At 33.3% G+C, this 15,131-nt stretch overlaps 1 protein-coding gene across 1 annotated transcript in view; it reads right to left on the reverse strand.

Moving 5' to 3' along the window:
* LRRIQ1 (leucine rich repeats and IQ motif containing 1) overlaps positions 1 to 14,812 on the reverse strand; it is a 195,320-nt gene extending 180,508 nt beyond the window's left edge. Inside the window, exons 1-6 of the mRNA XM_044228184.1 lie at positions 14,666 to 14,812; positions 13,243 to 13,354; positions 8,502 to 8,593; positions 6,779 to 6,896; positions 5,741 to 5,964; positions 831 to 905 (exon numbers count right to left, since the gene is read on the reverse strand). Of these exons, the coding sequence (XP_044084119.1) occupies positions 831 to 905; positions 5,741 to 5,964; positions 6,779 to 6,896; positions 8,502 to 8,593; positions 13,243 to 13,354; positions 14,666 to 14,812 (768 nt within the window). The remainder of the gene's footprint in view (positions 1 to 830; positions 906 to 5,740; positions 5,965 to 6,778; positions 6,897 to 8,501; positions 8,594 to 13,242; positions 13,355 to 14,665) is intronic.
* Between the last annotated feature and the right edge of the window lie 319 nt (positions 14,813 to 15,131).

A 15,131-nucleotide genomic window follows, 5' to 3' on the forward strand; every position in this document is an offset into this window, starting at 1 on the left:
AATATATAACATTATTAAATCAATACACTGTACCCTTTAAATTTGCACAGTGTTAAATATCAAGTATATATTTTTTCAAAAAGATGGGTAGTAAGCTTTTTTTTTTTAGAAAAAGATGGATAGTAAAAGTGTGTTTATATAAAGAAAAGACTTGAAAGACTAAGAAAGATAATGTGCTTAGTCAGATAACAGGATTATAAGAAATTGTATCTAATTCATGCTTATACTTAAAATTTTATATAAAATCTTTGAGGCAGGGGCACCTGGGTTCAGTGGGTTAAAGCCTCTGCCTTCAGCTCAGGTCATGATCCCAGGATCTTGGGATAGCCCTGCATCCCTGCTCAGTGGGGAGCCTGCTTCCCCCTCTCTGTGCCTTTGCCTGCCTCTCTGCCTACTTGTGATCTCTGTCTGTCGAATAAATAAATAAAATATTTTTAAAAAATCTTTGAGGTAAATAACCTTATAATTTAATAAATGTGTCATCAGAATGATCTTAAATTCAAAGGCATTATTTAACATATTCAATTGTGTTCAAGAAATGACCTTTCACAACCATATTCAATCATAGTGAAATATTTATAATAGTATTTTCCTCAAACCTTAAAAAAATTATAGAATTACAATTTTATATAGACATGTTCATTCACTAAACCAGTTTATTTTAATATTTAGGAAATTATATTTCAAGGAGAATATCTGATGATTAATATTTAAAGCTTTAGCAAATTAAATCCTATATCAGACGGGCAATATTATGTCCATTTCAAGTATAATAATCTATTTCAAATGAAGAATGATTATTGTAATGATTAAGAACAAGAAATAGTTACCTCGTGCTTTTTAAACTTCTCTTTCCACATTTTCTCTTCTTTATGGAGTTCATCATTCATCTTGTCCTGTTCTTGCTGAACATATGGTAATACTGAGTTATTATATTCAAATATCAAAAAATATTATGTTCATTATATTTGATTCTGACAACCAATATTTAAAAATAATAGTTAAAGATAACAACTCACCCAATGATACTCTGTTATTAGTACTGGGACAACAACCTTAATCTCAACCTAAAGTATCACATAAATGATACCTAGGGTTCCCATTTTAAGCACATAAAGATGTTTGTAACCTGGGTAAGTTGTTTTATTTATCTGAGTATGTTTATTCACATAATAAAATGCATTGGCTAGATATGCTCTTGGATAATGCAAAACCCACAAATAATAGTGTTTGCAAGATGAGTTTTATATTACAATTTTTTTTCTCCATACCACCCCATTTAATTCACATAATCTATCAGTTCAGTGGATAATGATTTTCTTGATTAGCATCTATTTTGTTAAGGCTCTGTAGAATAAGGGGCGCCTGGGTGGCTCAGTGGGTTAAGCCGCTGCCTTCGGCTCAGGTCATGATCTCAGGGTCCTGGGATCGAGTCCCGCGTCGGGCTCTCTGCTCAGCGGGGGCCTGCTTCCCTTCCCCTCTCTCTGCCTGCCTCTCTGCCTACTGTGATCTCTCTCTGTCAAATAAATAAATAAAATCTTAAAAAAAAAAAAAAAGGCTCTGTAGAATAAGCAAGATCAGTAAAATAGAATCCCTTTCCTCTAAAATTTTACCTTTAATATGGGAATGCAATTGTAAGTTCACATATTACCTCAAATTTAGCAGAATAAATTTATCAAGAGAAGACTATAAAGGACCACTGTAGAAATAGGCATTATAATTAAAAAGAAGATTATGAAGAGTTTCATATAGAAGACTGATATATGAAGGCATTTATTAAATGTTTTCCAATTAGGAAAATGTAGCTCTGATTTTAGGAAAATTAAAAGGTTACATTAAAGACAAAAAGCCAAGGAGTCACTAAAGAGATCAAAGAGGTAGGTATTAGAGAAGTCCATGTAAGCAGCAAGGAGGGCCTTCTGTAGAGGGTGATGGAAGTGAGAAAAATACAAAAACAATGTAAACATGAAATTGCTACAAACTGCCAAGTGTCCAGAAATAAAGGAACTGGGAATCTTTCTTTGGATATAATCTTTACAATGAGAATTAGGCAGAGAAATAACTTTAAAAAGCCCTCCTGGCAGCACTATGGTGAATGGGTTTGTGGAATACAAGACCAAAAGTACAGAGATAATTGGCAAATTTAGTGAATATGCCAAGCTAGACATTAGGACACCCTGGACTACAGAGTAACAGCAGATAGGTGGGTGGATGAGAAAATGGATAATATAACTATTAGAGGGAAGAGGATAATAAAGAGAAGGAAGAGTCAAAGATGATCCTTATCTTTCTAGCTTAGACTATGTTGACAGTCTAGATCATCAAAATGATGAATACAAGAGGAGAAGCACAACTTAGAGATAATGCCTTCAGTTTCAGACACATTAAGCTCTGAGTGTAAAGTATCTGTAGGAGAGTTACATAGTTCATTTTTCTTTTTTGTTATGAATATAAATTTGTTTCTGAACAGTTATGAATGACATTATCAAGAGAGAATGTATAGAAAAAAAAAAAAAAGGACAAAGGAAGAAATCCTTGGTCGTACTATATTCAAGAAGAGAGAGAAAGAGACAGAGAAGGCTAACACGCACATAAAGGAGGAATTGCCAAACATGTAAGAATAGATTCAAGGAGGTGTGATCCCACGGAAGTCAAGGAAGAGAGAAATGGTCAACAATCAGGAGTGCCTGGGTGGCTCAGTGGGTTAAAGCCTCTGCCTTCAGCTCAGGTCCTGGTCCCAGGGTCCTGGGGTCAAGCCCCACATCTAGCTCTCTGCTCAACAGGGAGCCTGCTTCTCTCCCTCTCTCTCTGCCTGCCTCTGCCTACTTGTGATCTCTGTCTGTCAAATAAATAAATAAAATCTTAAAAAAAAAAAAGAAGAAGAAGAAAGAAAGAAAGAAATGGTCAACAATCAAATTTTTACTGGCATAAAATGCTACAGAGGCCATTATAAGAACTGAAAATCAAACTGTGAATATGGAAACTTAGAAGTCATTGGTTATTGGGCACCTGGGTGGCTCAGTGGGTTAAGCCTCTGCCTTCGGCTCAGGTCATGATTTCAGGGTCCTGGGATAGAGCCCCACATCAGGCTCTCTGTTCAGCAAGAAGCCTGGTTCCCCCTCTCTCTCTATCTGCCTCTCTGCCTACTTGTGATTTCTGACTGTCAAATAAATAAATAAATAAATAATCTTTTTTTTTTTTTTTAATTTAAAAAAAAAAGTCATTGGTTATTTTTGTTGCAAGTCGTTTTATTTGATGGGGTGATGGTGATATACGCCTCGTAGTTTTAGGATTCAGTGAGAGATGAAGACATAAATATAACAAGACTACTCTTTAAGAAGCCTTACCATGATAAGTAGAGCTAAAGAGAAGCTAAAATGAGACATATGAACAAAAGTGATCTTGTAGTTTTTCTTTTGTTTTATTTCTAAGATGGGAGAAAACTGAACATGCTTATAAACAATAAGAAAGGAGGAAGTTGATGGGGTGTTTCAGCATACAAGGTAAAACTATAAAACAAAAAAGCAGGGGTAAACTGAAAAATATTATAGAGCAGAGCAGGGAAACCTAACTTTTAGTGAAGAAATATTTCCTACTGAGTGTAGAGAAAAGACAAGGAAAAAAGGTAGGATGAATACAGAGGTTGGTACAAACTAGATATAGGATTAGGAAGAGGAAGTTTGTAATTCATGCAAAAATATAATGTGATCATTTGCCCATAATGAGGAAGGAGAAACTGGGTGGAACTCTTAAGGAAAGAAATTTACAATAGCTTCCTATTTCATTCCCCCAACAGCTAACAAAGGACACAGAAAACAACTACTCAAAGTAAGTAAATTACATATTTACAATGCATCTTTTTAAAATTATGGCATGGTCTCATTGGAAAAGTTTTAAGCCCCAAGGCATAACAAAGTATACATTTGGGAATTCATTAAAATATTTTAAACTATAATCTTATGATAAAGCACAAATTACTTTCAGAAACTAAGCTGGAATTCTTTGAAGGTGGGGGCCCAGATGTCAGATCTCTTTTGTGTCATTGAAGTACATAGCTGAATGCTTTCCCATTGAGGCAGTCAATAAATTTTTTGTTTTAAAACAATTAAATATGACAATTTGGGTAAACAGAATTTAAAAGTCAGATGTTTTCTAAATCTGAAAACACCACTAACAATCAACAGCAATGATGCATTTCAACATAAGATTACAAACACTACTCCTATAATCTAAATTATACTAAAGCCTATCCTAGAATAAAGATACTGACTTTTGGAAATGACCCAAAAAAATTCTGTGCAAAGGAAAGCTAAGGATCCATAGTTCACATTATTAGAAAAAGCCACAGCCATACTGAGTATACATTATAATTGCTTTAAATTTATTTTCTATAATCAGGAAATGCAGTGTACTCAACATGGAAGGCTAGAACACACTGAACTGCCCAAGTGACCACATATCAACATTCTCTATATGTAACTCTCAAAATCAGTAAGTATGGTAATATGCAGGTCAATTTTAGTAATGTAAGACAGAGAAGTCAGTTCTGATTATTATCTATACATTCTAACGATCCTGATGGTCATAAAGTAGGGTCCTAAAAATTCTCCAGTTTCTCAATATACCACTACCATGACCTAAGCATACGGATCTCCTGGGGTGGGGTTAGGAGGAAACAGACAACAAAACAAAAACAACACAAAACTCCTTCACACCAAAAAATTTCTAATCTCAGGAATTAGCTCAGTTATGGGAACAAGGCACAGACTATTACCTACATGGATGAACCACTATAACCAAATATGTTTTATATAATTGTTATACAGTAGACCCCATAGCAAAGACATTTCATGATCAGGAAAATTTTGTTGCTTTCTTGCATGATTAGTATATGAAAAAGCAACATTTATGTTGTAAATATCAACCCTTCTAGGACAATCTGTAACTTCATTGACCCCAGGGGGCTCCCAAGATCCAAAGCAGCATCTGAGATTTCAATTAATTTTAATAAATTTTTAAATAAATTAAATTAACGTATATAATAAACTATTTTTTAAATTTTGAATGCATAAATTTAAGGAAAACTAATCAAGAAGTCCATAGTAAATACTGTTACCACAGTCAATGGCTTCAATTATCAAGAACACCTAAATCCCATAGAACAGAGCTCAATCCACACCATAATCTAAAAGGATCAGTACTATTCAGAAGTAGTTACTGATTCAAAAAATGTATCAAGAGCCCAGATATCCATCGACTGATGAATGGATAAAGAAGATGAGATATAAATACATATATAAAAGAATATTACTCAACCTTGGAAAAGAATGAAATCTTGCCATTTGCAACAACATGCATGGAACTAGAGGGTATTATACTAAGTGAAATAAGTCAATCAGAGAAAGACAAATACCATATGATTTAACTCATATGTGGAATTTAAGAAACAAAACAGATGAATATAGGAGAAGGGAAGGAAAAATAAAATAAGATGAAAACAGAGAGAAAGGAAAGCCATAAAATCCTCTTAACTATAGGAAAAAACTGCTAGAGGGTAGGTGGGGGGCAGAAGAGGTCATTGGGTGACGGGCATTAGCACTGGGTGTTATGCAACTGATGAATCACTAAATTCTACCTCTGAAACTAATAATACAGTGTATGTTAATTGGATTTAAATTTTAAAAAGTTAAAAAGAAAGAATGTATGAAAAACAAAAACAAAACTTTAAAAAATACTTTACCTTCTGAATATTTTCTAATTTCTTTTTTTCAACTTCAAATTGTTTCATCCAGCAATGTCTCTTTTCTTCTTCTTCTTGAAATTGCTTTTTTTCTCTATCCCTTTGAGCTTTGAGAGTTTCTTTCTCCTGGTCTTCCAGTTCTTTCTGTTTCTCTTGCCAAGCCTCAAAAGACTGCCTACATCTTTCTTCCACTTCACAGTATCCAAAATTTATATCAGCATCATCTGTATTCATGAAGAGAAACATTATTATTCTTAAAAGCAAGCCCCTCAAAACTGACCTAACATAGAATATGAAAGTAGTTTTGAAATGAAGAAATAAGGTCAATGTATTACGAAAATAAAAGGGATAATATCCAAAAATAGGTATTTTAGACTATACATTAAAAATCCTATTGCTGTCATATGCAAGGAAGTTCCATTTCAGTTAATAAAGAAATCACAAAACTTGCCTTAACTATACCACAAAACTTAATATAAAAACATAATGTATATGTGTGTGTGTGTGTGCATGTATGTGTGTACACCAGTTAAAAGAATATAGTTAAAGGATACTTAAAAATCCAAGGCTGGGGGCACCTGGGTGGATCGGTCCATTAAGCTTCCGACTCTTTGATTTGGGGCTCATGTCATAATCTCAGGGTCCTAGGATCAAGCCCCACATTGGGTTTCCCACTCAGCAGGGAGTCTGCTTCTCTCTCTCTCTCCCCCTGCTGCTCCCCCTACTCACTCTCTCTCTCTCTCTCTGACTTTCTCTAAAATAAATAAATAAATTTAAAAAAAAAATCAAGGCTGGATATATCTATTTCAGTCAAATATATAGATGGAAAATTTAAATATGTTTAAATCAAGTTAATTTAGGAGGCATAAAAAACTATGAAAATATGAAATTAAGTAAGTACAGTAAAGGCATAATAATTTTCAAATAGCATGATTGTACTTTTCTAAATGTCAAAAGAAAACTGTCTAAATTTTCTTCAGAGAACTATGGTCAATCACATAAAAATTATCAAAAATATCATTGAGCAATTTAGCATACCTGGCAAAACATGTTTATCCACAGGTAAATCATGAGGATCAGGCTCTGGAATAGAATCAGGACCACCACAATGGGTTTTATTCCTCAGAAATTCTTCTTTTTCTATTTCAGACAACATCTAAAAGGTTAAAGAATACCAATAATTAAAGAAAAAGTAAAGCAATCATTTTTAACAATTTATCAAGCTATATATACACAAATCCAGAACTTTATTTACTTTCAATCTCTCTCAAATACAATCCTACAGCACACTAAAAATTGTATTCCCATGCAAGCAGACTGTATTTTATCCTCCTTGTTTTTCAGAATTCTAATCATTCTCCTCTATTTATCCACAATACTCAAATAAACTCCTTGAAAATCTGTGGAATGAATAAATCATGGGAATAAAAGGTACAACATTAGGAACATAGTCAATGAGACTGTAATAGCTTTGTATGGTGACAGATGGCAGATACACTTGTAGTGAGCAGAGAATGATACATAGAGATGTTTTATTATCATGCTGTGTAGTTGAAGCTAATGTAACACTGTGTGTCAACTACACTCGAAAGCAAAAAAATTTCTTGAAAATTATTTCCCAATGTTTCTTCTAATGTTTACTTTCTTCTTAATGAATTTCTATATTTCTTAACTACAGTGAATGCTCACATCTACAAACAGCTAATACTTTCAGCATGTTTAAAAAATGGAACTATTCTCCACTTTAACCTGAATTATGCAAAAGTCATAATGTTTATGAATACTTTACCATAATTAGCCTTCTACCATATTCTAGTTGGAAAGATATAGGATATCTATTTCAATGAAGTAGCAGTATGATAATTCAAAATTAATATTTCAAGTTAATTACCAAAAAAGAGAGTAAGAGACACATATATATATGAGCAATTTTCAAATTACATTAAACATCTTAGGGAGCAGATTAGAGTTAGGTAAAATCAGAGATAGTTAGGTAAAATAAGCATTCAAAATGCTAAAACTGTAGAAGAAATTTCTCAAATGTATTTCTGGAGTTTTTAATCAAAATTGCCAGGCTCTCCCCTAAAAAATTTAGGAAATTTTTATATTTTATCTTTTTTTTAAAACTAACATAAGATGTTCCACATTTAAAATTTCCATTGGATATATAAAGTCTCTGCTGGAACACAGTACATTCCTAAGCAGAATAATCAACATTATATTCATTGTTTTTCTTGGAGTTTTTAGGGAAAAAATATCACATAGTATGGTTCTACTGTTTTAGCTACATGCATTTTAAATTCCCAATTACTGATGATTCAAATTACTATTTCTAATATTTTTTTAAAATTGAAATTTGAATTTTTATATATTATAAGCAAGAAGAAAACATAAAGCCAAAAACAATTAAATTTTTAAGTTCTAATTGGCAGATTACATCTTTACTTTTTTTAAAAGATTTATTTAATTGAGAGAGAGGGAGAGAGAGAGAGTGCACACACTATAGGGACAGGCAGAAGGAGAGGGAAAAAGAATCTTAAGTAGACTCTGTGCTGACGTGGGCCTTGATCCCAAAACCCTGAAATCATGACCTAGGCCAAAACCAAGAGTCACCAAGAGTTGGACGCTTAAAGGACTGTGCCACCCAGGTTTCCCTACCACTGAACTTTAAATCAGTGAACTATCGTCCTTCGTAAGAAGGAAAGGTAAAAAATATCTAACTGTAATATTGAGTACTTTCAGTCAAATATTGATCAGATACCTTTATTAACTGTTCTGGATGTTCTTTATGTTCAGTTGATAATTCTATCCTTAAATGCATGTGATTACTAGGAACCACTCCATAACTATAGCCTAGAGAAAGAAAAAATATTATAAATTTAAATATTAGAGCAGGACAAAACACGTTTAAATCTCAAACCCATTTTATTATCCTTTAATCTCAAATTCCATCATAGTATATTCTTGATCAGTGACTCAAAACAATAGGAAAATAATGAAAAATAAAGAACAGAGGGAATCTGTAATTTTTGTTCTAAAAATAAAAGTAATAAATTTATAAAACCCTCTCTTTCTAGACTGAAGTCTGTTTTCTATGTACACAGTGTAATGCTGAGTTTGATGCTGCAGTGACACCTTGATTAGAAATCAATAAAGTTTCGATTCTACTGCCACAAACTAGCACTATAACCTTACAGAAGATACTAAACACACTTTAAGAAAGGTATTAGTTTAAAAGATTATAGGGGCGCCTAGGTGGCTCAGTGGGTTAAAGCCTCTGCCTTTGGCTCGGGTCCTGGTCCTGGGGTCCTGGAGTCCTGGGGTCCTGGGATCCAGCCCCGCATCAGGCTCTCTGCTCCACGGGGAGCCTGCTTTCTCCTGTCTCTGCCTGCCTGTCTGCCTACTTGTGATCTCTGTCTGTCAAATAAATGAATAAAATCTACTAAATAAATAAATAAAAATAAAATTAAAAGATTATAATTACTGATATGAGTGAAGTGAGCTTTCATTTCTGACTTTGTGAGTTTTTTTAATTTTATTGTCCTTTTATCATCTGTACAGATGCAGTTAATTTTTTGTCCTTTTTCAGCTAATATGTTCTATCGTGGTACACTTTATTAATAGTAAACTATTGTTCACAAATGATTGTTTTGCTGGTTAACTAACTACTCACACCTATTTTGCCAGACATTACAAATTTTCTTCTTCAACACTTATTCAGTCTCAGCAGCCTGCTTTCCCATGTGAGGGGCTAACAAAGCAAAAATAACATTCTCCAGATTCCTTTGAAGCGGGTTTCTGAGGGTGATTAAGGTTCTGTCAATTGATATATTTGCATGTCTTTATTTCCATAAAAATACCATGTGTGAAGAGAGACAAGGAGCAAGATTTTCATTTTTCTGGATGAGACTATGATAGAGGGAGCTCTGGGTTGAAGATAGGAGTGTGTAGTAGAAGATCAACATCTCCAAATATCTTTTTTTTTTAATTTTTTTTATTTTTTATAACATCTCCAAATACCTTAATTATATCATACAGCAGTCTTTCTGCAACCCAGTTTAACGATACGTGTGTGTGTGTGTGTGTGTGTATTTTTTACACTTTGGATGCTCGGACTAGAGTGTCTTTCTTCAATTCTATTAACAATTCTGTTATTCATTAGAACAGCTAGTCTTCAAAGATGTCTCTTTCACACTTCCTGGTGTGCATATAGTGTTTAGTTCCCTCCCACACTGGGCTGACCCTGAGTAACCACTAGGATGTGGTAGAAATGATGTTGTGTGATATATGAAACTAGGTTATAAGAAGTCTTACAAGGTTCCACATTAGTCTATTGGAATTTTGTTCGTGGAACTCCTCAGAATCCAGGTGCCACGCAAGTCATAGAGAGATACTACAGGTAGGCGCCTCCAGCTGCCCTCCAGGTGCCGCAGCTGAACTCCCACCCAACAATTAGAATCAGTCAACAAGCATCTCAGTGAACCACCCTTGGAATTCTAATCCACTAAAAACTTCAGATGACAGTGTCCCTATTCAACACCCAACTGTGAATGCACACAGAAATCCAAGCAAGAATTGCCTAGCTAAGTTCAGTCAACCCACAGAACCATAAGAGATAATAACATATTGTTATTTTAAACCACTCAGTTTGTTTTGCAGCAATAAATAACCAAAATGTCTAACTTCTACCCATAAAAACAAAGACAAAAACACCCCCAAAACCCTTCTGGCCTAAAGCAGCTCAAGTAGTTTGTGTCTACAACTGAGAGCCCCAACTATTATATCTACATTCATAAGTGAAATTAGCCTCTAGTTTCGTGTGTGTGTGTGTGTTATGCTTTGTATTTGAAGTATGGAGGTTTTTATAAATGAAATATTATTATTTAACCTGCAGATTTGTTGATCCTTGATGGATTGTAAGGATTCAACTGTAAAATCATACTCATTTCTTTTTTCTTCTTTTTTTAATCATACTAATTTCTAATGACATTTAAGAAGAAAACTTTTTCCTCCTTCTTGCCAGATTATTGATTTAATCATGTTTTCAAGCAATTTTGATCATCTGAATTTTCTTGGAAAAACATCCTATTCATTGAGACTATCATACTTATTTGATCAGGACTATACGTTAGATCTCATAATTTTCTAAACCACTGCTATAATTATAGTTACACAACCTTTCATGTAACTGATTTTCTATAATTGTGTTTCATTTCTTTAATTAAACTATATAATTGCCAATATAGTTACATTTCCATTGTATAAATTTTAATAAATATACATAAACAAACCATTAATATTCCCTATAACTCAAATACAAATAATCACTGACAAAATTTGAAGCATCTACATAGAGTAAGTCTTTACATATCCATTCACCCACTCAGGACAAAAATCTTGCAGTCAGTTTCCTCTCCTGCTCTCATTCCAATCCATCAATAAATACTTTTGGTTCTTTTTACCTTAAAAATGATTTCTAGAGCGTTGTCTGGGTGGCACAGTCATTAAGCAACTGCCTTCAGCTCAGGTCCTAATCCCAGGGTCCTAAGATGGAGTCCAGCATCAGGCTCCCTGCTCAGAGAGAAGCCTGTTTCTCCCTCTCCCACTTTCCTGCTTGTCTTCTCTCTCTCGCTGTCTCTACCTCTGTCAAATACATAAATGAAATCTTTTTAAAAAATAATTTCTAGAATGTGACTCTTTTTCATTTCTACTCCAATCACTCTAATTCCTAACTATAGTATTTTTTTTAAGATTTTATTTATTTATCAGAGAGAGTGAGAGAGAGCACAAGCAGGGGGAGCGGCAGGCAGAGGAAGAAGCAGGCTCCATGCTGAGCAAGGAGCCCAAAGTGGGACTCCATCCCAGGACCCTGGGATCATGATCTGAACCAAATGCAGTTGCTTAACTGACTGAGCCACCAAGACATCCCTCTAACCACACTATGGCAACAGTCTTGTAGTAGATACTCTTGCTACCTCAGGTTATCTTCTCTACACAATCACCTGAATGAATACCTCAAAAATGTGTCAGAAATTGTCACTCTTTACTCAAAAACCTTCACATACACAGAGTAGAATCCAAAGACCAGACCATGATTTATAAGAGCCCTCTATGATCTGACCCCCATACAATCAATGCCTTGACCTTTACAGAGCCTTCTTTCTAGAACACTGGCTCTCTAGATATCCATGTGGCTCACCTCATTCACTGAGATATCCATGTGGCTTTCCTTCTTAGTCATTGCTCGAATATCACCTCCTCAGAGAGGCCTTGCTTGACTTATCCTATCTAAAAGAGCAACCTCCAATCTCTATGACCTATCTTAAATTTTTTACTTTATTGAAGTTATCAGTATTAAAATATGACATATTAATTTGTTTCTAGTCTGTCTCCCTACACTGGAGCATTAGAATAGGAAAGCAGAACCTTTGCCTATTTTGTTCTCTGTAATATTCTTAGTGGCTGAAACAGATCCTTTCACACAGTAATATTTGTTGAATGACTATCTATTAATATCTACATTGTAATATATACTAATATTTGCATAAATAGAACTGAACTTTATAATAATCTTATATATTATATCATGGAAACTTTTATTCCATTAAATATTATCTAAGCCATCTTTTTCAGTGGGTGTTGCTGGATACACTGAGGTCTGTTGAACATTTAGGCTGTTGCTATTTTTCATAATAAACCAAGCCATGGTTAATTCTAGTTAAATCCTTGATCATTCTATTATTCTTAGAATTCCAACAAGTAATTTTGCTCAGTTGAAGCAAATAAAAATTGTTAGGCTTCTGATGTAAATTGTGTTTTTCTCCCCCCAAAATGTATAAACTGATACTTCTAAAATATCCTGTGACTCATTTTCTTTTCTTAATGCAAAGTAAAGATGACCCTTGAACAACATGGGGATTAAGAGTGACAAGCCCCCATGCAGTCAAAAATCTGCATATAACTTTTGATCCCCCAAAACACACCTACTAATAGCCTACTATAGACCAGAATGCTTACTAATAATATAAATGGCCTATTAATGCATATTTTATATATTATACATATTATATACTGTATTCATACAATAAAGTTAGCAAATGAAAATGCTATTAAGAAAACCATAAGAAAGAGAAAATCCATTTATAATACTGTACTGTAAAAAATCTGCACATAAATGACGTATGCAGTTCAAACCTGTGTTGTTCAAGAATCAACTGTAATAGTGTCTGGATTTAATTAGGACCAGTAAAACAAACTGTTGGTGGCTAATATTTATTGGACATATAAAGGAAATAGTCAGGAAAAAAAATTAATGGACTAAATTAAACAATCCAGCATATTACAGATATTATAGTAGAGAGAAATGCACATATATGTATATAACAAACAGCTAAGAACTTCAAGTCGCATATTTTTCTAAATTATAAATTAATCATGACTACAGAAAACTTATCTGCCAAGCAGATAAAAGCTATTCTTTAAAAAAAAAAAAAACTACTTACTTAAAACATCAGTATCTTCCAAGTCCTGAAGAATGAGCTCTTCTGCAGTTTTGCTCTTATTCTTTATGATGTTAATACAGTGAAGAACAGACTCAGGTAATTCATCCAAATCCTAAAATTTTTTTAAAAATGAAAGTAACTGTTAAATCATTTATTAAAACTATGTATCAAAAATTTCATAAAAGTTTTCATACACCAAAACTTTGAACAAGATGTGTAAATCAGTTCAAACAAGTATATTTGATTAAAATTTGCTTTTTCTTTTCAGGTGACTATGAAGTACATCCATGATTCTGTTGTCTTTCGTATCTAAATGAAGAATTTCAAAATTCTCACTTGAATTAGCTATGGATAAGAAGACATATTAATATACAAATTATAACTTTCCAAAAGTAACATATAGGTTATTGTATCCTAATTAAAAATGAAAGTATAATTATCCTTCAAAACTTAATGAATGAAGTTTCTTTGGGAAAAAGTTTAGTGGAGAAAATTTTGAAAAAGCAAAGCCAGGAATTTGACCTGTTTGATACTTAATAATAAAAAAACTACAATAGGAGAAAAAGTAACAGAATAATGGAAAAGAATAGAGTGCCTTGGATAGATTATATGTATAACAACTAAACATATACAAAAAATAAGACAAATCAATTAAGAAGAGGTAGATTATTCATCAAATGACATTAATAATATTAACTAAATATATGCAGGAAAATTTCTATTTAGATCTACATTATATATTTGAAAATAAATTCCCATTAGTTTAAGGATTTTGATGCAAAAGAATGAATCTGTGAATACATTTTTTTAAGATTTTATTTATTTATTTGACAGACAGAGATCACAAGTAGGCAGAGAGGCAGGCAGAGAGAGAGGTGGAAGCAGGCTCCCCGCGGAGCAGAGAGCCCAATGCGGGGCTCGATCCCAGGATCCTGAGATCATGAAAAGGTAGTGACCTGAGCCGAAGCAGAGGCTTTAACCCACTGAGCCACCCAGGTGCTCCTGTGAATAAATTTTCTAATCATATAAACATTGGGGGAAATACACAAGTGAAAAGATAATAAATTTGATTTCCAAAAAATAAGTATTTCTATAGGTATAAAGACTCCACATAAACTTTGCTTTTCATGTATCTCTAATAACATTAAAAAACTCGTGATTTAAGTTTAAAAAGGATACAAATAAATAGTTCTATGTATAATACCAATATTGCAAAAAATGCACATATATACATGTGAAATTATAAGTGACTTGTATCTTCAATGTACTTTTTATTTTTAAATATCTAACAATGCACATTGCTTAAAAGTGATCCTAAAGTTAAAAAATGAGATAACAATGTCAAGAAAACTGAGCAAAGTAATATTTCTCCTACAAAGTTTACTCCAGTCAGGATCTTAAAAGCCCAGCATTTAACACTTACTGTATCACTATCATCACTCTGGATGTCTGATTTTGAATCACTATCAACATCATCTTTTTCTAATGAAGAAATGCTGATTTTATCCAATTCAGCTTCTATTTCTTCCTTGAGCTTTGTATCATCATCATCACCATCGTTTTCCATCATCCTTTGTAATAAACACAGAGCCATTTAAAGAAAAATGAAGAGGATAAAATGAGTAAAATCTATGGGTTGTTTAATGGGCCATACCAATCTAACATGTTCTGTGTAAATATGTTTTCATCTAGGATACCTTCATCATATCTTAAAATGGTCGTACCATATATTAAAGAACGTTTTTTCCCCCTCTCCATTAATTCATTAGTTCTTTAATGTTTGATACAAAATGGCCAACTCTAATAGTACTCTCTTAATTCTCTAAAGGAAAAGTCACGTGGAATGGACTGTCTTAGCTTCCTGAACCAAGAAATGTCACAGTAAAATT

The sequence above is a fragment of the Neovison vison genome, chromosome 12 (assembly GCF_020171115.1).
Source record: "Neovison vison isolate M4711 chromosome 12, ASM_NN_V1, whole genome shotgun sequence".
Taxonomy (NCBI): domain Eukaryota; kingdom Metazoa; phylum Chordata; class Mammalia; order Carnivora; family Mustelidae; genus Neogale; species Neogale vison.